Below are 23,426 nucleotides of genomic sequence, written 5' to 3'. Positions count from 1 at the left end.
AACCAGGAGCATAGGAGGAGGAGGAATCACTCAGGTGAGTCCAATACTTCCCATGTTTCTAGAGGTTCTCATGGCAACTCCAGAAGGGAGTTGACTAGCCCTCAGAGAAGGGAACATGAGGCCAAAATGAGAGAGGCTGAACTTAGGATCCAGAGGCAAGAGTTAGAGGTTGCCCTGGCCAAAGAGAAACTTGCTATAGCAAGGCAGCCTAGAAAGAGTGGCTTAGAATCCACTGGTGGCAGCACTATCCCTAAGGATAAAGACAGGTCCTATGACAATAGAAACCTGAGTAAGATTGTGCCCCCCTACAAAGTTGGGGATGATATCCACAAATGGATGACTGCACTTGAGAGAGCTTGCAAAGTACAGCAGGTCCCTCAGGAGCAGTGGGCAGCAATCTTGTGGCTCTCCTTTGAAGGTAGAGGCAGAGACAGACTCCTCACAGTTAGTGATGGGGATTCTAGAAACTACCTGGTCCTGAAGAGTGCTCTGATTGATGGGTTAGGCTTAACCACTGAACAGTACAGGTTAATGTTCAGAGACACCCAGAAGACACTGACTCAGGACTGGTCTGAATTTGTTGAATGTGCCACTAAGGTTCTGGAGGGCTGGTTGCTGGGAAGTAAGGTTACAGACTATGAAGGATTGTACAATTTGCTTATGAGAGAACAGATTTTAAATAACTGTCTGAACCAGCAGTTGCATCAATATTTGGTTGACTCAGATCTAACCTCTCCCCAAGAATTGGGAAAGAGGGCAGACAAATGGGTTAGAACCAGAGTTAAGCAAAAGAACCAGAACCAGAACCAGGGTGTTGACCAAAAGAAAACAGACCAGAAGGGTGGGGAGCAGAAAGCTAAAGACCAGAAGTCTTCAACAGGGCCCCAAACTAATACAGAGGGTGGGTCCCAAACTTCCAAGAAGAAGAAGAAAGAAGGTCAAAGAAAACCCTGGTGTAGCTTTTGCAAAAACACCACTCACTGGACAAGTGATTGTAAAAAGGGTGGAGCCCCCAACACTGCAGCCCCTAAGGCACCTGCACCCACTAGTACAGTTGGCAGTGTTGGTCCACAGACTAAGGGGGTAGTGGGTATCACCTTGGGAACTGATGGAGATTCTGACCTAGTCAGAGTCCCCACACAGGCTGTTCTGATTTGTGATGGGGAGATTGATTTTTCCCCTACTGTCAGTCCCAATAATTTGGGCGAGTACAGACAGACACCTTTAATTAATGAAAAAGTGGCTCAAGCATACAGGGACACATGTGCCAGGGTCACTATGGTGACACCTAGCTTTGTGGACCCTGGACAGTACATACCAGGTGATAATTACCTGGTGACCAATGCCAGCAATGTCACTACTACACATAGTGTGGCAATTGTTAACTTTTCCTGGGGAGGGGTAACTGGCCTAAAAAGAGTTGTGGTTAGTGCTGATCTCCCAGTAGAATGTTTGTTGGGCAATGACCTGGAGAGCTCTCTATGGTCAGAAGTTGAGTACAGGACTCATTCAGAGATGTTAGGGATATCATCACATGTCCTTGCTGTGACCAGGTCACAGGCCAAAAAGTGCCTCTCTGAACCCCAGGTCTTGGATCCTGGAACAATGGATCAAGTACCTTCCAAGACAAGGAACAGGAGGGTAAAGGCTGTGCCTTCCCAAATGCCTACAAGTGAGGATCAGCCTTCACAGGAAGATGATTCTGAGACCCCTGAAGGAACTGTCCCTATAGAGCTTGAACCTGATCAGGTTGAGTTTCTGGGGACAGGGGGACCTTCTAGGGCAGACTTGGGGCAGGCTCAGTTATCCTGTCCTTCTCTTGAACCCCTCAGACAGCAGGCTGCTGCTGAGGCTGCTGGGAATGCTCAAGGTACCCATAAGGTTTATTGGGATGATGGGCTCCTTTATTCAGAGGGTAGAGACCCCAAGCCTGGTGCAACCAGGAGGTTGGTCATACCTCTGCAATTTAGGGGCTTCCTTCTTACCTCGGCACACGATATTCCCTTAGCAGGACACCTAGGCCAGAACAAAACATGGGACAGACTTGTCTGTCACTTTCACTGGCCTCACATGTCAGAAGATACAAAGGAGTTTTGTCGCTCCTGTGTAACCTGCCAAGCAAGTGGCAAAGCAGGTGGTACCACAAAGGCCCCCCTAATACCATTACCTGTGGTGGGGGTGCCCTTTGAAAGGGTGGGGATTGACATTGTTGGACCAATGGATCCCCCTACAGCCTCTGGGCACAGATTCATACTGGTGGTGGTGGACCATGCCACCAGGTACCCAGAGGCAATTCCACTTAGGACCACAACAGCTCCTGTTGTGGCCAGGGCCTTACTTGGAGTTTTCTCCAGAGTGGGGTTTCCTAAGGAGGTAGTATCTGATAGAGGTGCAAACTTCATGTCAGGATACTTGACAGCTATGTGGAAGGAATGTGGTGTCAACTATAAGTTCACCACTCCCTATCATCCACAATGCAATGGGCTTGTTGAGAGATTCAACAAGACCCTAAAGGGCATGATCAAAGGAATACCTGAGAAGCTCAGGCGAAGATGGGATATCCTTCTGCCCTGCCTTCTGTTTGCTTACAGAGAGGTCCCACAAAAAGGTGTTGGCTTCAGCCCCTTTGAATTGTTGTTTGGACACCCTGTAAGAGGACCCCTATGTCTGGTGAGGGAAGGATGGGAGTTACCTCTCAAAAAGCCCAAGCAAGACATAGTGGACTATGTACTTGGTCTCCACTCCAGGATGGCTGAGTATATGGAGAAGGCATCCAAAAACCTTGAGGCTAGCCAGGAATTACAGAAAGCCTGGCATGACCAAAAGGCTGTCCTGACTGAGTACCAGCCTGGACAGAAGGTATGGGTGTTGGAGCCAGTGGCCCCAGCAGCACTCCAAGACAAATGGTCTGGACCCCATACAATCCTTGAGAAAAAGGGAGAGGTTACCTACTTGGTGGACCTTGGAACTCCCAGGAGCCCCCACAGGGTGCTCCATGTTAACAGGCTGAAAGCATATGTTGACAGGAGAGACATGGGCTTGCTCATGGCTACAGATGAGGGGCAGGAGGAAGAGAGTGACCCTCTCCCAGGCCTGCTGACTCAGAATCCTGAGGATGGCTCAGTTGATGCTGTGGCCTTAGATGGCAGCCTCACTGAACATCAGCAACATGACTGTAGACAGGTTTTGCAGTCATATCGACATATGTTCTCCCTGACACCCAGTCAGACTAACTGGTGTACCCATGTGGTGGACACTGGTGATAGTCTTCCTGTGAAGAACAAAATTTACAGGCAGCCTGACCATGTCAGAGACTGTATCAAGGCTGAGGTGCAAAAGATGCTGGAGTTAGGTGTCATTGAGCCTTCAGAGAGCCCCTGGGCTAGCCCAGTGGTTCTGGTCCCCAAAACTCACACCAAAGATGGAAAGAGAGAGATGAGGTTCTGTGTGGATTACAGAGGACTCAATGCTGTCACCAGGACAGATGCCCACCCAATTCCAAGGGCAGATGAGCTCATAGACAAATTGGCTTCTGCCCAGTATTTGAGCACATTTGACTTGACAGCTGGCTACTGGCAAATCAGGTTAGCTGAGGAGTCTAAAGCCAAGACAGCATTTTCTACCCCCAGTGGGCATTACCAGTTTGTGGTGATGCCCTTTGGTTTGAAAAATGCACCTGCCACCTACCAAAGGTTGGTGAATCAAGTCCTTACTGGGTTGGATGACTTTTGTGCAGCATATCTGGACGATATTGATGTCTTTAGCTCCACCTGGGAGGATCACCTGGTCCACCTGAAGGAAGTGCTAGAGGCTCTGCAAAAGGCAGGCCTCACTATCAAGGCAACCAAGTGCCAGATAGGGCAGAGTAAGGTTGTGTACTTGGGCCACCTTGTGGGTGGAGGCCAAGTTCAACCACTGGAGAGTAAGATTCAGACCATAAAGGACTGGACTCCTCCAACTACCCAGACTCAGGTCAGAGCTTTCTTGGGCCTGACTGGGTACTACAGGAAGTTTGTTAAGAACTATGGGTCCATTGTGACTCCTCTTAATGATCTGACATCCAAGAAGATGCCCAAAAAGGTTCAGTGGACAGAATACTGTCAAAAGGCATTTGATGACCTGAGGAAGGCCATGTGCTCTGCACCTATCCTGAAGAGTCCTGACTACTCAAGAGAGTTTATTGTCCAAACAGATGCTTCTGAGTTGGGAGTGGGAGCTGTGCTTTCACAACTTAATGTAGATGGTCAAGACCAGCCCATTGCTTTTATTAGCAGAAGGCTGACCCCCAGAGAGAAACGTTGGTCAGCCATTGAGAGGGAGGCCTTTGCTGTGGTGTGGGCCCTGAAGAAGTTGAGACCATACTTGTTTGGCACTCACTTCAAGATTCAGACCGACCATAAGCCCCTCTTATGGCTTAATCAGATGAAGGGTGAAAACCCCAAACTGCTCAGGTGGTCCATTTCCCTACAGGGGATGGACTTTACAGTGGAGCACCGCCCAGGGACTGACCATGGTAATGCAGATGGTCTCTCCAGGTACTTCCACTTAGAACATGAAGACACAACTGGTCAAGGTTAGTCTAATGTCCCTGCGTTTGGGGGGGGGGGTTGTGTAGGAGAGTAGGGTCTGCTATCCTATGGTCACCCCAAATTTTTGCTTTTTGCTTCACTGGTCTATGACTTAATGTGGCTGTGGGCCTGCTAATCAGACCCACAGCCTGCTGTTCTCTCTCTAAATTGTTACCCATGTACTTTAGGTGCATAACGAAATTGGAACTGGTTCACCTTATTGGCCCCTGTAACAGTGTACCCAGGTACCCAGGGCATAGTTGCTTCCAAGGCCTACCAGGGGCTGCAGCAGGTATTGTGTCGCCCCTGGCCTCGCCTCCATATTTGACACAACTGGCTGCTCACTCAGCTGGGGTAAGTCGGTGTAACCACCCCTTACTTAGGTTTAGTATGCCTATACCTAACCTAAAATGGACACATATGTTCCTATCAGTCACTCCTATGGAAGGCCTCATCAATCCTGGAGGCAGAGTGCTTGGAAATATGTGAGATGTTGCTCTGGCATGAGCTGAGCCTGTCTGCAGCTTTCAGAACCATGTCCTTTAGCTGTTTCATGATACTGCCATACCATATACTCTTAAGTGCATTATGAACCTCGCGGTTAAATGCTATCTTGGGTTTGGCTTTATCAAAACATGTCGAGTAAGGTGTCATACGAATTGGAATACTACCCCCTCGCCAGTTCTGGCGACGGGGGTAGCATTCCACCCTTCTAGAGGGACACAACATGTACCTAGCCTGAACCCCGGTTAAAGTTAAACAGAGCCTCAGCATCACAAAATGGATGCTGCCACCACAGACACAAGTCTGACCTCCTGCTGCTGGGAGTCCTTCCAGCGAGGGCAGCTTGGACAAAGGGTTTCCTGCCTGGGGAGGTGCTAGCACCACTCCAGACAGGATTTTGTGTATTGGGTAGGACAGGGCTGAATAGAATCAGACATGCCTGGGGCACACAAGGTGTCCCTGTGCATAGGCCAGTTCAAACCGGTGCTGGGGCTTTCCAGCCCCAGTCCTGGCGCGAAACTGGACAAAGGAAAGGGGGTGTAACCACCCCCCTTCCTGGTTCCACCCAGAGGAGGGACCTAATAGGTGATCCGGCCCCCCAGATTCGAATAAGAGTGGGAGCTGTGTCCTGAGACTTCAGATCATCCTGAATCAACTTGAAATACAGAAGAAGACTGGACTTCGACATTCTGCTGCACAGAAGACGGAAGAGAATCTCGCTTGTGGCCAAGGAGTGACCACCCTGTGAACACAGGCACCAACCAGCAACTCGACGTCTGCTTTGCCGCCGCCTCCCGCCGAAGCCCGAGCCCAGAGCCTGACAAGACCCAGACTCCCAGACTTCTCACAGCCCGATCCACAGTCCCTGCAAAGAAGGGACCCGTGGAGGCACCGAGAGACGTGGGACCGGACCTCTTGAAAGACCCCCAAGAAGCTGACTGTGCAGCACCTGAGGCACCCTCGCCGCTGTGCTTTGGGGTTTGAGAAGCCCCAACCTCGAGCAGCCTTTGCACCGAAGATCAGCCCCCCAGCATCTCCATGATCTGCGTGGGGCCCTTTTGCACCGTGCCACTCAACGCGCCATCCCGGCCACTTGCCACGTTGCTAGCGGCCATCTTGGCGACGAAAACGACAAAGTACACCGCTGGTCTGGTTGCTCCAGATTGGCCCTTGCTCCCCTGAAAAGGAGCACCCGCTCTGACCTTGCTGGTCCGAGTGAAAAGCTTGAATCACTTCCTGCGTGGCTTGCTTTAGCCAAGGCCTGTTTGCTCCAATCAAGTTGCCGACACCGCCATCAGCGAGAGCCTACGTGGGACAGCTCGTGACCGACTCCTGGACGTCCTTGACCTCTTCGTGTCTACGTGGCTGCAGAGACAATCTTCATGACATCACCTGTTTGCACCCGACATCGCCTGGTTCCTTCCTGGTTCCACGGTAGTCACTGGCTAGTGACTTTGAACATTGTCCCCTCTGCTTTCAGGTCTTCACCTCTTCAGATCCACCTTTGGATCCACCGGAACTCTTCACCTCGAGCCGCCTGCAGCATCTTCAGCTCCAAGCACCATCGACCTGCGTGACGAAACCCGACACTACTTCGACCCTGTGCACCCGCTTCCTGTGGGTGAGGTAACTCAGCAACGCCAGTGTTCCCACACTGGTATACACCTCTAGTGTCTGTGTCTAAAGTTTCATCCTTCTAGGTCACTCGGAAGGTTCCTTAATAACTAACTTTGTAACTTTTATGCACCATTGACATTGCATTGGTAAAGCGTGCACTTTCCGCACTGCACCCGAGTCCCGCGGGCCTTTCCCGACTTCTTCACTGCTAGTCCCGAACAGCTCCAGCGATTCCCCAGGCCCTAGGCCTCTTCACTTTCCCCATAGTGGTTCTTATACCACTATTTTAGTATATGGTTTAGGTGGCCCCTAGGGCTCATCCATAATTGTGCAACTTATGTGTATTTAAACTGTGTTTTGTTTTAACGCATTTGCTTCTGTGCTCATAAAGAGTATCAGGGATATTTGTAGAAACAAATCTATATATATTTTCAATATATATCTGTGTGGTGTCCTTTCATTTGGTATTCAAGGGATTATGTATGGTAAAACAGCTTGCTTCACATGCCTTTAATGAGTTTAGCCTAAGACTGCTTAGTCCATGCTACCCCTAGGATAGCTTGTCTATAAGGTTGACTTTACAACCTGCACCATAAGGGTTGCTTGACATGGTACAAGGTGATCACTAGAACTAGTGAGCATCATATACCAAGCCAACTTCTCACACTAAACACAGCAATGCCAGAGTTAGCACTGATGTGGCAAGTGTTTTTACCTTACTCAATGTCGGTTTGATAAAATGGATCAGAGCTATGCTTCTGCAATCATACCAAACATGCTTGTGAGAGGGCAGGAGATAGACTAATCACTGAAAAGAGCAGGCCTAGAGACCCTACTGCCCATTCCTGTGCATTCAATCTGCAGAGAGATCCTATGAGGCAAAGTGGAACTCTTTAGTGCACAGTGTGTCAGTCTTCCAGCACTGCTTTTAGATCATGTTGATAAGACCACCTCCAGAAGCTTCTATAAAGGATAAACATTTGTGAAGAATCAAGCATCTATCTTTCCATTAAGTACTTGTTTCCAGGGCACCGCACGTATGTGAGTTGGGCTGGTCCAATCGTAACCTAAATGTATCATGGAGATGTGTCCAATCACAGCAAAGCCCACATGTGTACTCTCCTTGAAGGCAGAAGTATAATCCAGGAGAGGTATTGATAGTGCCACTGCCATTCAACCACCTAGAATCCATCTTGTGACCCCAGAGAAGACCCAAAGACAATCTTCATGATGCAGTATCGTCACCACAGGGATAGAGACTGCCATCTCTAAGGACAGATCACATTCCAGTGTTTAAAATCAGGCAAGATATATTCTGCCATGTTATTTCGATTACAAACCCAAAATGGTCGAGGAGAGAAGAGTCTCACGTGAAGCCCTGACTGCCTCTTGGCATGTAGTGTGCCTCTAAGATGAACCCTTCCACTGGAAGCACCAACCCCTTTAACCTCTCATTTTTTATAAGGGACAAATGACAAAGTAGGTCAGATATTTTAGGGTGAATTCAGATGAAATGTTCTTTCCACCACAAGCAGCATTGCGTTGAGGTTGCTTGCACCATAATATTTAAATTTGTGAGTATTTTGGTTTATGAGCACAAACATTGACAATCTTTTCAAGTCAAGTGAAATGATCTTTATTCGGAAGTTATAAACATCCATAAAAGTACACACAGGTTAAATAAAAGTACATAAAAATAGTTGATAAAATTATCCAGTACCTTGTACAATTGATTATATATGGAATAATAATAAAAGTTACTTACGCACATACAAAAATAATCTTTTTCAGATGCCAAAAACTATATATACAATTTCCAATGTGCAAAAGTCAATTTGTGCAAAGATGAGCAATGTGCAAATATTCTATGGAACGTCCCCGGTCATCCATATCTGGAGAACCAAGGCAACTACATATCTAAACATCAATAACAATACAATACTCAGAAGTGCAAAGACTAATGTACAAAAGTGCAATGTGCAAATATTCTTCAGACAGATTCCATGGTTGCACGGGAGCGGACACAGGCTTTAAGAAAAGTGCTCACAATGAATATCACCTCATCAGAGGACAACCTACGAAAGATTTTCATTGCCTGATTCAGGTCCCTAAGCCCTTTTCTGCAGCAATACGGTTTTAAGTATTGACAAGTATAAAATTTATAAAAACCACAAAAGAAAAAATAATGTATCAAGCTTTGTTTGGTCCCCGCGGAGCAAGGACAATCCAACTGTTCCAGATGTTTGTTATATCCAAGGGGGAAACTTAATAAATTTACAATGCTTCCATCCCGGAAGCGGAACAGAAGGCTCCTGTTCCACCTGGCTATTGTGGTGAGCAGATATCTTTGTGGTGAAACTAGGGAGCCGTTATCAGGCTCAGCAAAGGAAAGATATTTAGCAACGGAAGGTTTGGGGTGTTCGAATCTTGCCCGCTCCTCCCCATATAATACATATAATGCTCTTTTGACTATGTTTTTATGTGAGTGATGGATGTTATTAGTGTAGCTAAACAAGTGGCCCTGACCCACACTAAGAAGACTGTCCTCGACTGCTTTTAACCATGGTACATAGTGAGACCTCTCACTTTGTAAGCAGTCAGTTATTATACTGCGAGTTAAGTGGGCCGCGGGGTTTAGCCAAATTTTAAGCCAAAAGAGGGCTGGCCTAGAACGGATAAAATCCTCTATATATGGAAGTTTGAGCTCATTGTGACAAATGAATGTTGGAGCACAAAAAACTCCCCCCAATATTTTTCTGCAGAACCTATTTTCCTCTATCTGAATGTGCGTGCAATTAGAATATCCCCACACTTCCGCCCCATAGGTTCCCGTAGGTTGACATTGAGTGCGGTAGATCTTTAAAAGTGAGGTAATAATGTCAGCCTGTTTAGGTTGCCGAAGGGAGAGAATCGAGTTGATGGATTTACTGATTTTGTTTCTCCCAAAGGACACATGGGGTTGCCAAGAGCCCGTGTTAGAAAATAGCAATCCTAAATATGGGAAAGTGCTTGTGCATTTCAGGCTGTTATCCCCTGTTTTAATTGCAGTTATATTGTATTTTTTGGGCCCGCAATTCATAATAAAGGATTTTTTATAATTTGTAGTTAGACCCAGATCTGCCATAAACTTAACAAAACCTGAAATTAAAATACGTAGGGCATTGGGTGTGCGACCTATTAGCACCGCGTCATCCGCGTACAACAAGGCGGGAATGGGGTTGCCATTTATGATTGGAACATCATTAGTTATAGCGCACAGGTTACTACTCAGCCCATTAATGTACAAGATAAAAAGCAGGGGGGTGAGCACGCAGCCCTGTCTAACCCCCCTGCCAATTAAAATGTCATTCGAAACCGCACCCTCACTGTTAATACGCACTCTAGCTTTCAGATCCCGATGCAGGTATGAAAGAAAATAAACTAGGGAATCAACCAAACCATAACTAAGCAAAAGAGACCACAAACTGGAGCGATTAACAAAATCAAAAGCTGAACTTAAATCCATAAAACCAAGGTACAAAGGGGATTTTTTTACAATGGTGTACTTTGCCATTAACAGGTTCAAGTTCAAACATTGTTCAATAGTGCCCACATGGCTTCTAAAGCCAAGCTGGCAGTGGTGAAGTATGTTGTTTTCCTCGGCCCAGCTCCTCATCCTGTTAAAAATTACTCGCCCTAGAACCTTCAGTGTATTTTCAATTAGTGATATTGGGCGATAACAGCCGGGATCAAGTCTGTCGCCTTTTTTAAATATTGGAACAATAACACTATTTGACCAAGATTCAGGAATGGAATTGTCGGATAGGTTATTGAATAAGTTACATAACAGGGGGGCCCAAATATTAGTTTCAGATTTGATTTGATCTATTGATAGGCTGTCCGGGCCGGGCGCTTTATTCCCTGCACTTTCGGCTATGGCTTCCTCAACCTCTGATAATGCAATATTCAGGGGTTTAGTAGGCATGTCTAGAAAGATACTGTCTGCAGGAGGCCCTTGAACGGCATACATTTTAGAAAAATGCTTGACCCACACATCCCCCGTTATGTTGCAATTAATAGCTGTAATATTAGAGCCAAAGGATCTTAGGGACTTTACCTCGCTACAGAACCCTGTGGTGTCTTTCAAAGCTGCAGACCGGACCAGAGATTCCCAATGGTCCCTAACTAATGCCTCAGATCGTGTACGTACTGCGGTTTTGTATGTTGTTCTCAGGTCTTTTACAAGTAACGGGTCCCTGGGTTTAGATTTCAGGGCTTCCCTTAACTCTCTATTGGCCCTGGAGCAAGAGGAGTCGAACCAACGAGGGCCACAGCTCTTGTTGGTACCAACTAGTTTCGAGGATTCCCTTTTAATTGACAAGCATAGGTCGCTAAAGGAATTGACGACATCACATCCTGTTCTGTCGAGGGTCAGACAGTTCTCCATTAATGTGGGATTTTTGTTAATAACTCTAGCTAAAATGCTTTTGTTATCAGCCCCTTTCCACACAACTCTTAATCTATCAGTAGACGCTTCCAAAAGTGGCGCCCCCATTTCTGTCCTGACTTCATCCTTATTGTTCTTACCGGGGTTATTTAGATGTATTATAATTGGATGATGGTCGCTATAGATGGAACAAGCGACCTCGGCTTTTAAGATGATATCATTTAGGGAAGGGGAAATAAACATATAATCTATAGTAGAAGAACACCCTTGACCAATATAGGTGGGAGTCGACGTATTATTCCCTCCTGACCCCGCAATTTCCATGGCATTCATTAAGTCTCGGGGCACTAGGTAGTCCTTCAATTCCTCACCACTTCTACATGGATGATCATTACGATACATGTGAGCATTGAAATCACCTCCAATACAAATTCCATCAAAAGTTCCATATTTGTGCCCTGCTATTACTTCATCAATAAATTTAAACAATATTATAAAATTATTATTAGGATGAGACACGAAATCATTGTTATAAAAAGTGATTAAACATAATTTTAACCTGTTAGTGTATTTCACAGCCATAAAACATTTCTCATAGGTTTGGATCAGTTTAGTTTCTACACCAGTTGTTATTTTAGCCCAGATAGAAAGTCCCCCACTAGGGCGGCCCATAGGTGGTGCAGGTACAATTTGATTATGGCAGCTAAATCCTTCTAATAGAAGTGAAGTTGTGCACCAGGTCTCTTGTAACATAAGTATATCACAATTATTATTTACCCAGTCTGACCATTCTTTAATTCTTAATTTCGATTTAAGACCCGCTATGTTCCAACTCACAATAGATAGGTTACAACTCTGTATGGTGATACTTAAGTTACCAGATAGTTGATTAACTTCAGGGAGTGGATGAGGTAGACAGGTATGCAGTGATAATTCTTGATTGAGTACCTGGGGTGGGTGATCTTTTATATATATATATATTTTTTAACGTATGCAGCATGTATGCGAAAATATACATATACATTAAACACCATCCAGATACCCAACTTTCATGATGATCTTCAAAGTGTAATGTTTGTCTTTTCTGGTTTGTGTGACACTCCCTTATAGATACAATGCTTCTGGATCCATGTAAATGTGGTGTCGAGGGCAGTGATGGATCACTGACATAATATCAAAATAAACAATATTGTGTAATAGAAATATTGTGTCAAAAATATAATTGGCAAAAATATAGATTTCCTATCCTTAAAATAGTAAGTACAAAAACATTGGAAAAAATTATTCGTTTCACATTAATATCGTTAGAAACATCCAAAGATATAGTTCCTCAATATGTATATAGTTTGAAGTAGTAATTCTAAAATATTTTAATATATACCAATAATATGATGTTGATTAAATAAATCTCATTATTATTTAATACTACATATACATATTTACTTATATAAAAACTCATACATATATATATGTGTATATATATATATATATATATATATATATATATATATATATATATATATCCATACCACTATTATAAAGAGAGAACCCAAACCTTTGAGGCGGGTAAGCTCAGGAACTACAGCACCAATCACAACACCCAATACAGCATTGGAAAGGACAGTTGCAGCAGATGGGCATAGGCTATACTGCTGCCCACCATATACATTACAAGGGTAAAAGAACCTTAGGGGCAAAGTAGTCCCTTGTGGGCGTGGGCGTTGTGCTGTGGGTGTGTGCACACAGCGATGGCCGCTGCATTCATGAAAACCAACCCTTCACAGTACTCCCTTGTGGGCGTGTGGGTTGTGCTAGGGGCGTGGCCAAACAGCGATGGGGGCGGAATTCACGGGGCGCGGCATTCACGCGGCATTACTGCAAAATGGGGCGCGGCAATCCTTCCAAAAAAAACCCAACCCTTCACAGTACTCCCTTGTGGCCGTGTGCGTTGTGTTACACACGCTCATGCCTTCACGTATTGCTCCGGTGCTCAGGCGGGGGCAGAGGTGACTCAGGGTAGTAGCGGACATCACACACTTACCAATTTGCAGTGCCCTGAACTACAGCGGAAATACACGCTCACGCCTTAACATATTGCTCCGGTGCTCAGGCGGGGGCTGAGGCGAGTCAGCGTACCAGCGGGGATCACACACTTCGCATTTACCATTGCCCTGAACTACAGCGGACAAACACGCTCGCGGATGGAGATGCCACACGCTTTAACATATTGCTTCGGTGCTTAGGCGGGGCTTAAGGCGAGTCATCGTAGCAGCGGGGATTAAAAACATTTAACAGAGGGCTAATTCACACACGCGCAGCGTCGCATGCACGCTGTCACGCACTAAACTCTCAGCGTAAAGGACTTAACACCAGCCACACCAGCCACACGACATCGCCCACGACGCTGTCGGGGACTGGCACACCAACGGACAACACAGCACCCACAAGCTGCAACGTTACCGCTGAGAAGGCCCATATCACAAAGCCGGTTCCTAACACTGCCTGCACAAGCGGACGCATATGTTGCACAGCAATGGACAAACACCGTTACCGTATAGGCACAACTTAACTAAACAGGTAAAAGACGACGTGCAAGCTCATTGTTAAAGAATGCATCTAAGGCATCTTAACTTTTGTGATACTTACCTAAGGCTGCATACGTGACGGGTTACATTTCTGTACTCACTATAAAGGACAGGCTTTCATGGACAGAGTTGGTCCCCCGTTCATTATAATTCACGTATGGGACAGGGAGCGGATTGTAACTCAGGTTCCCTACGAATGTGCCTTACCTACGTATACAGAGAGCACATGGACACTATATACATATGCAAATACTTCTTACTCCGAGGTGCACACAGTATGTACACAAACGTGCCTAACTATTGTGCCACTTCATGCATTTAAACGGCATCATTGCCTAATTTGAAACGCTGCCTGATACACTGATTATCGCAACAATAAACATTCAACAACACTGAAGGTCAGCCGCACAATCATTATTATTTTTATTCTATAGTATACTCTAAGGACAAGAAAAAATGGTTAAGTGGAAGACACAACTTGCAAGGACAACATATAAAACACGGGCACAAAAGAATAAGCGCATACGGGAAAGCCAGGAGGCACATGAGCAAATGTTAACAAACATGTCAGCTCCATCAACCTCTGCTGTTTGCACTGAAAACACTATGCGCCGTTCTGAACGTCTTGCTCACAGGAGTGCACAGGCCATAACATCCACTAATACAGAACCTAACAACATTAAAACACACATAACTCACACTTTCATTCATGGTGAGCAGCACAACACACACAACATACCTGAAACACAAACTTTATTACGGCAACACTGCAATTTGAAACACAAGTACCACAACTCTATTTACTCCAACAGCCGCACACTGTACACACTGTCAGATCTGCATTCCACTACAACACACTTACTGACTACATCAACAATCCACATGTAAACATTGGCAACATGGACAATGTGTGTAACAAGTGCTTCACACTTAAATGGAAGGCTGAACCTCAAGGCCTTTGCTGCTCCTCAGGAAAGGTACTTATCAACAACATTCAAGAGCCACCTGTACTCATTAGACAACTACTTGATGGGACTCATCCACTTTCAAGTCATTTCTTAACAAACACACGTCGTTACAATACTCTCTTCCAAATAACATCCTTTGGGGCAAATGAAGTAAGGGAAGGGAAATTCATGCCTACATTTAAAATACATGGGCAGTTATACCACTTAATTGGCAGTCTGCTTCCACAAGAAGGCAAGCCTCCACAGTTTCTACAAATATATTTCCTATCTCAACAGCAACAACTATACGCACGGTCACACATGGTGCCACATTTAAACATACAGCTTATTCAACAACTAAAGGACACATTGCACGCTCATAACACCTACATTCAGTCCCTGAAGTACAACTATGAGATGAATTTCAATAATGATGACTTGCAAATAATCATCCACGCTGATCAACGTCCTTCGAATGCACATCATGGAAGATATAATGCACCAACCACGGATGAGGTGGCTGTTCTTTTAGTCAACGAAAACAAAGGGCCCCGCGACATTGCCATACATCCCCGAGAGGGCCTATTATGTAAAGTTTCGGAATTGCATCGCTCATATGATCCTTTACAATACCCCATTCTATTCCCTAGAGGGGAAGATAGGTATTGTCTGAATATACCCCAAGCACGTTCTGTTAATAACAAAACAGTAACATGCATGCAGTACTATGCCTATACTCTTATGGTTAGATCCGCCACTTTGAATACCTTGAATTGGTTCCGCAATCTCTTTAATCAATACATTGTGGATATGATGGCAAAGATGATCACGGAGAGACTGGACTTTATCTGGCGTAATCAAACACAACTACGCGCGGACAACTACATCAATTTAAAAGATTCCCTTAATGTAGATCAAAACGTTAATGCTCTCGAGATTGGACAACACGTTATATTACCAGCTACCTTCACTGGCTCACCAAGGTACATGCACGAAAAGACACAAGATGCTATGACATACGTCAGGCAGTATGGGAGACCCGATTTGTTTATCACATTCACATGCAATCCGAAGTGGCAAGAAATTAAAGCTCAATTATTCACAAAGCAAAGATCATGCGATAGACATGACATCGTCGCACGTGTATTCAATTTAAAGGTCAAAGCGCTCATGAAACTGCTATCACAAAAGGCTATATTTGGGCATGCTAAAGCATACATATTTACTATCCAATGGCAAAAGAGAGGACTTCCTCACGTACACATCCTATTGTGGCTTGAACCGAAAATACAGCCAGACGAAGTTGATCACATTATATTCCCAGATAATGCCTACCTATTAGGCCGCGTGTAAACAACTCGGTCTAATTGAAGACGACGAACATTGGAAACATACATTAGGTGATGCTGCACTTTCTGATTCTCCATCAAAACTATGTCAGTTATTTGTTACTATTCTGTTGTTTTGTAACCCATTTGATCCTATGGCTTTATGGGACGAATACAAAGATCATTTATGTGAAGATATACTACACACTATGCATCAGCAAACACATGATAACTCAATGCCAATCAATAATGACATCTTTAACCAGGGACTCATACAAATAGAAGACTCACTGTATGTACTGAGCGAGAAATCCTTAACAGATTTCAACCTGCCAGCAACAGTCAGGACCATCCATACACCGTACAACCATACAGAAAACCGAGATTGTATACACAACCTACGTCAATACCTTGCCCAGCACTTGCCAAACTTAGTTCCGGATCAGACACTCGCCTACAACAGCATAGTTCATAGTGTGGAGAACAAACAAGGCAAATTATTCTTCTTAGACGCCCCTGGAGGGACTGGCAAAACTTACTTAATAAACCTCATACTAGCCAAAATACGCTCTTTAGGACTAGAGGCTTTTGCTGTTGCCTCTTCTGGAATAGCTGCAACTTTTCTAACTGGAGGCAAAACCACACATTCACCTTTTAAACTACCTTTAACTGTTTCCCTTGAAAATGATTCTACATGCTCTATACGGAAAAATAGACCATTAGGCACGCTGCTTAAAAATGTGTCTCTTATCATGTGGGACGAATGTACTATGACACACCGCTCACATATAGACGCTGTCGACAGAACTCTAAAAGACATTAGAAGTTCAAATAAAATTATGGGTGGTGTTACTTTTGTCTTTGCTGGTGACTTCTGACAAACTCTTCCTGTTGTTCCAAGAGGAACGCGTGCTGATATACTAAAAGCATGCTTAAAAGCATCACACCTCTGGAACTCTGTACAACCTCTCACCTTACGCACTAACATGAGGACACATTTGGGAGGTGGAAATACTCAGTTTGCAGATCTTCTACTACAAGTAGGTAATGGAGAAGTACCTAACACTAAGGGCAATATTAACATACACAACTTAGGTACGCCGGTCTCTAGCTTACATGACCTCATACACCACGTATACCCAGACATTCAGAATATTCTGACAAAAGACTACCGATGGATTTGCGAGAGAGCTATAGTTGCGCTCAGAAACTCCAGTGTCAACCATATCAATGAACACATACTACTTCAAATCACGGGTGATGCCAAACTCTATAAATCCATTGACACAGTATGACATACTCAAGAAGCCGTGCATTATCCTCAAGAATTCCTAAACTCACTTAACCCTTCTGGACTTCCACCTCATATACTCCAAATTAAAGTTGGAATTCCTATCATGTTATTACTGAACCTACATCCGCCCAATCTATGCAATGGTACACGCCTAGAAGTTAAAAATCTTTTGCCATATGTCATTAAAGCAACTATTCTCTCGGGCCCAGCTGCAGGACAGTTAGCTCACATTCCCCGCATACCCATGATCCCTACTAATCTACCATTTCAATTTAAACGCTTGCAGTTCCCTATTAACATTGCATTTGCTTCTACCATTAACAAATCTCAAGGTCAAACATACAAAGTCATAGGCGTAGACTTACGAGAAGACTGCTTCACTCATGGACAGTTATATGTCGCACTCTCTAGATCCGGCAATGTCGAAAACCAATTTATTCTCCGTCCAGATTCAAATGAAACAAAAAATTTTGTATACCGTGAAATTTTACAGTAAAGTTCGCTTGCCTCCTACAACCTTTGCACACATTCTACTTCATTCCCGGACAACGTCAGGACGGGCTGCTAGTATAAATATATAATGTAACACAATTAAAAAAAGATATTATATGTTATATAATTTTTTTTAATTCTTTACATTTACTACTATAAAAAGTACTATATATATATAAATACATATATTTATACATATATATATATATGTATATATATATATATATCAATATATACTACCTACTGGCGGTCGCCAGTAGGTAGTTATAGTTAGGAGGACCTATTTTCCATAGGAAAAGCGTTTATTTATTTGCCAATATCTTTGCCGCTGTTTGACGAATCTTCACAAAATTTTCAAAACTAATGGTCCGCTACGGTCAGCTCCTGTCTTGAAGGTTTCGGGGTGTTTCGTCAAGCAGGGGGGGTGTCCCAAAACACGTTTTCCCCAAGTTAATTTCCATAGGAAAAATTGGAACAGGCTTCAGCCCGAACTGCTGAACGGAATTACACCAAATTTGTTCAGAAAGCAACCTTTTTTTTAAATGGTGTAAATTTGTTTGGTAAAAAAGAAGCGCGGGCTTCGCAGGGTGGGCCAGATCCTAGGGGCAATGCCAAAATATATAGCTCTTACGTCCAAAAACCAAAGCAGAATTGCTTTTGCACAAGGGGAGCTGCATGTCAGCAGCTCCCCTTGTGCAAAAGCAATGCCGGCTGCCACAGGAGACGGGGAGCTGGCAGGACCGTGGGGGCATTGGGGCTCCCCCCACGGTCCCCAATGGTGAGGCCAGGCCCCAGGGGATGGGGTCCCCAGGGCCTTTATTGGCCTTAGGAGGGGGCACCCCTCCTACAAAAAAAAGGCTGGACAAGTTCAGGGGGATGGGTTCCCCGGGGCCAGAAGTCGCCAAGAGAAAGGGGGACCAGGCAGCCACCCTCCCATACTATTTTTTTTTTAGAAAAAATAAAGACGAGGCAATGCCCCGGGGAAAGGGGTCCCCGGGGCCATTATAGGCCTCAGGAGAGGGCCAAGCAGCCTCCCTCCAAAATACAAATTTTAAAAAATGCTGACCAGGCCCCGAGGGATGGGGTCCCTAGGGCCAATAGAGGCCCTGGGAAGGAAGGCCACGCGGCCTCCTTCCCATTTTTTTAAATGCTAAGCCCTGGGGGATTGGGTCCCCAGGGCCCAAGAAATAGTAAAAGAAGGGGGGCCACACAGCTCCCCTTCTACAAATATTTAAAAAAAATAAAAGCCGGCATCTCGCCGGAGGCCCCGCCCCCTCCCTGCAGCACTCTGCAAACTCGCCCCCTGGCGCATTCTCAGTTGGGGGATTAAGTTCCCTTGAATACTGAGGGTCCCTGGGGGCCAACTAGCCTATCAGGTACCTCCAGTAGGCGCCACACAGCTGGATTGTAGAGAGGTGGTCTGAGGCCACATCCCTTTTTACACCACTGTGCAAACGCGCCTCTTGGCGCACTGCTGGTGGGGCGATGAGGTCCTCTTGTGTCCTAAGGACCTCAGGACACAAGTAGACTTCATCCTTCGAGCAGCAGTGCGCCAGGAGCTGCGTTTGCAGAGTGGTGTAAAAAGGGGGGTGGCCTCAGACCACTCTCAGCAATCCGGGTGTGTGGCACTTACTGGCGGTACCTGGTGAGCCAGTTGGCCCCAGGGACCCTCAATATTTAAGGGGACTTAATCCCCCATCTTAGAACGCGCTAGGAGGGGCTTTTGCAGAGTGATGGTGAAAGGGAGCGTGGCCTGTGTCCAGCTCTCAGCAATCCAACTATCTGGAACATACTGGAGGTATCAGGCAGGTTAGTTGACCCCTAAGGACCCCCAGCAGCGAAGGGGACTTTAATCCCCATTCAAGAGCGCGCCAGGAAGTGCTTTTGCAGAGTGGTGGGGAAAGGGGGCGTGGCCTGCTATGACAACTTAGCAATCCTGCTGTGCAGGGCTTACTGGAGGTAAGAGGAGGGGTAGTTGGTCCTCTAGTGATCCCTTCCCGGTTCGAGTGGTTTACCTCCTACTTGAAGTAGGTGGTAAACTGTGAGTGTTTTGCGGCTGCAAATGCAGTTGCAAAACAATAGTACATTACATTGAGACTCGCTATTAGGAAGGAACGCCCCTACCTAATAGCGAGAGTTGCAAATGCTATTTTGGAGTCATTGACTTGCAAAATAGCATTTGTACATGCCAGGACCCTTTTTTGTAGTCACAAACGGCCCGATCTCCCGTTTGCGACAGCAAAAAATCGTTGTACATCTGGCCCCTAACCTGCTTACCTCAATTGTGGAGGATTCCACAAAACATTGTCTCCTTGATGTCATCCCATGCGTGACTAATGGCTGGTGCTGGCAAAGCAGCGAGTGGTCATCAGATGGCACAAGTGGATCCACCATATCTGCTTGGGCTAGAGACATGGCTGAGTGGTTGCTGGTGAAAGAAAGATGCATGAGGGCAGTGAGAACAGATGATAGGGTTGAGGAGGATTGCCTGGACTGAGCTGGGATGCTACAGGAGTTCTTACCCTTGGTGGAGGCAGATGCATAACTGGGACACTGTTGTGCCTGGCCACAGACCCACTTTATAGGGGTCTGTGTAGGGTTGGGGGATGGACATGGCAGATGGGAGAATGCAAGGGGGGAGGGCGAGGATTCCATTGGGGTGGTGAGCAATTATGACCCTACCAAGAAAATGGGATGGAGATCATCTGGGATAATACGAAAAGATCACCAGCAAGGTTTGACTCCAAAGGGGCATGTAGGGGGAGGAGGGGCGCAGACCGATCCGGGAAAGAACCCTATAGCCAGCACATTGAGAATACATGACAAACTGTATCTGAATTCTAAATTGAAAGCACTGCGTCTGAAATGCCAACGAAATTATTAATGTCTGGACAGCTCAATGTTGTTCTTCAGCCTGATGTTGAATGTTGTTATTGACTCATAATTAAAAAATGCAAAAATAAAGATTTAAAAATAAAAACACATCAGTGCTTGCTGTAATTTCAAGGTAGGTATTAGCTGGTTAGATCCTGGCCAGTTCCATACTAAATTTCCATTAAGGCAGCAAAGTCTGCTCCAGCGCCCCGGGCCTAATAGTTACACTCACTCTATAGGCTTCAAACTCTCCTCTCAAAGCCACCCAGCCTTTTCGGAAAATCGTTGAGAAATTGTGCTACAGGTGCCATCGCACTGACTTTGTTCAATGTTTCCTGCCACAAGCTGTTGTGGAGTTGTTGAAATCGCATCCTATTGTGCTGCCTGACAATATGCCAGGTGTAAATTTACAGCTCTTTCTCACTGGTCCTGTGGTTTCACTGTCTAACATTTTCACATGTCAGTGTTATACTATTTGGGGGAAGAAGTGATCGTTTTGGCAGCAGTGTTGCTCCTGTTGTTGTTTTGAACTCTTGAAATGTGCTCCAGGACCTTGTAGTTTTAGCCATAATCAGAGCTTAGACCTATTTACTACTCCATCTATCCAAAATTCTGATGAATATTTACATAAACATGGCATGCAATTTACAGAGCACTCATATGTTTGTGTAACAAATTTAAAATTACGTTTCATTTTTCATCAGTCTCACTTTGTTTTTAGGCGGAACTATGTAGGGTTTTCATTAGAACACATTCCTAACCAATATTTAATCCATTATGTCAGTTTTAATCATTGATGCTATTTATTGAAATTAAGCTTTCAGTGAGCCAAGAACAATACTGCTGTATAGGCCATTGTGTGTAACTCAGTTTACATACCATATGATTGTTGGAACAATCTTCAGACATGTGCATGGCCACCATCTTAATGCTCTCTCTTTTTGTCCAGGTCATTAACATAATAAATGCTGCCCAAGAGAGTAGCCCGGTCACAGTAGCAGAGGCCTTGGACCGAGTTCTGGAAATCTTGCGGACAACGGAACTCTACTCTCCTCAGTTGGGTACCAAAGATGAGGATCCTCATACTAGTGATCTTGTTGGAGGTCTGATGACTGTGAGTTACTCAACATATATAAAAAAGCTTACAAATTCTTCAGTCTATGTGAGGTCTAAATGTTAACCATGGGTTCATGCCAGCATTGCACATTTTATTCAATGACCTGTACACCTGCTATCAAAAAACTTTCTGAAGCCTGGTCCTGAAAAGTATTACACAGTAACAGTTCACACACATCTTAAATTACTCTGAGCCTGTTTACATCTTTAAAACCTCGGTTATAATATTGTTGACATACTGGGCTGAAAGTGCTAATTTATTAAATGGTCTCCGGCACGGTATTGGGTTGTCTCGAAATGTGGCTGCATTTGTTGACATAGACAAAGAAAGCAGCAGAACATAACACCTTTACAATCAGAAATAACAGAAGGACAGAAGGAAAGAGTCAAAACAGAATCTAATACAGCAGCCACACTACATGCGCATCACATTGCAGTAACGCCATGCAACAACACACTAGCACAAGAAAAAGAACACTTGATCACCACAACAAAATGCCACACAACAAACATGCACACATATCCTTGTCACACATTACCAACCCCACAAACTTGATTTCGTGTTACAGTGGTGAAAAATGTTTCGCATTAAACACTACTTAACTTACTACTAAGGATATGAAATAGCACCAGTAAAAAATGTTTGGTGTTCTGGCCGAAGATGTGCAATATGTTTTGGTTTTATCTTAATAGGATTGTTCACAGCTGTTCACATGGATTACACCGACTTGCTAGTTGTTTATTTCATGGGGTACTACAGGAACAATCATATGTTTAGCCCTGTCAATTTCTTGTAGATGCAACCTTTGTCTAAAAATGTGCAAAACGTTCGGAATAGCTGCATCATTGATAATTTGATAGTTACACAGGAGAGGGTAGGATGTTTTCCTTGTCCATTATTTAATTATACGTTCCATAGTGCTGGAAGCAAGACCTTCTTAGAGCCAGTGGCCACAACTGCCCATAGCTGCTCATAAGAAAGTAATGAACTGGTCTGTTTTTCATTGATAGTGTAAATGAGTAATTCCACATCGCTGTGTAAAGTCACGGTCTGATTTCATACATACAGAGCATCTCCTTGGTTGTTGAAATATTATAATCCCTGGATAGGATGGCATTTTTTTAGAGGTACTGACCTGGAGCATTGCATGATTGTAAGAGCCCTGGGAGAATGTGGTGGATCAGTGCAGTCCCCAATATCTTGGGTTTCATTGCAGAACCCTTTGGCTAAACTAGTATAACTCAGCCACTAACTGGTCATCAAGTGTGCTTTTACACCTCTGGGGTGGAGGATGTGGGATACCTCCCTGCAGCACACATGGCATGGCTCATATAGGACTCATTTAACCACTAACATTTGAAGAAAAGATACAGAGTGTACCAGTAAATAGACTGCCCAGTCCTCTACTGCCTCTCGATGCAGATCTACCTCTGCATCATGTGAGCCACAATAATTAGATGATGGACATAGATGCATTCATTTCTTAATAATGTAAACACACAAAGCACTGTTTCCACATTGTTATACGGAACAAAATCAAATATCATGCACTCAATGTCAGGATAAATTACCATTTAGAGATTAGAGTGAAAATGTTGAGTTTTAAAGAACAGCAATAAATCCAATGACTCCAGGCAAATACTTAAACAAATTGAAATCAAGGAAGGGCACAGG

The 23,426-nt window shown here is 44.7% G+C and overlaps 1 protein-coding gene across 2 annotated transcripts in view; it reads left to right on the top strand.

The window, feature by feature from the left end:
• PDE8B (phosphodiesterase 8B) overlaps positions 1-23,426 on the top strand; it is a 1,092,370-nt gene that overhangs the window by 982,052 nt on the left and 86,892 nt on the right. For both annotated transcript variants that reach the window (XM_078677318.1, XM_078677317.1), the window contains one exon: positions 21,585-21,749. In XM_078677318.1, coding sequence (XP_078533444.1) covers positions 21,585-21,749 — 165 coding nt within the window. The remainder of the gene's footprint in view (positions 1-21,584; positions 21,750-23,426) is intronic.

The sequence above is a fragment of the Lissotriton helveticus genome, chromosome 2_1, assembly GCF_964261635.1.
Source record: "Lissotriton helveticus chromosome 2_1, aLisHel1.1, whole genome shotgun sequence".
Lineage (NCBI taxonomy): Eukaryota > Metazoa > Chordata > Amphibia > Caudata > Salamandridae > Lissotriton > Lissotriton helveticus.
Note: the sequence above shows the minus strand (reverse complement) of the source record. Positions and strands in the feature narration are given on the sequence as shown.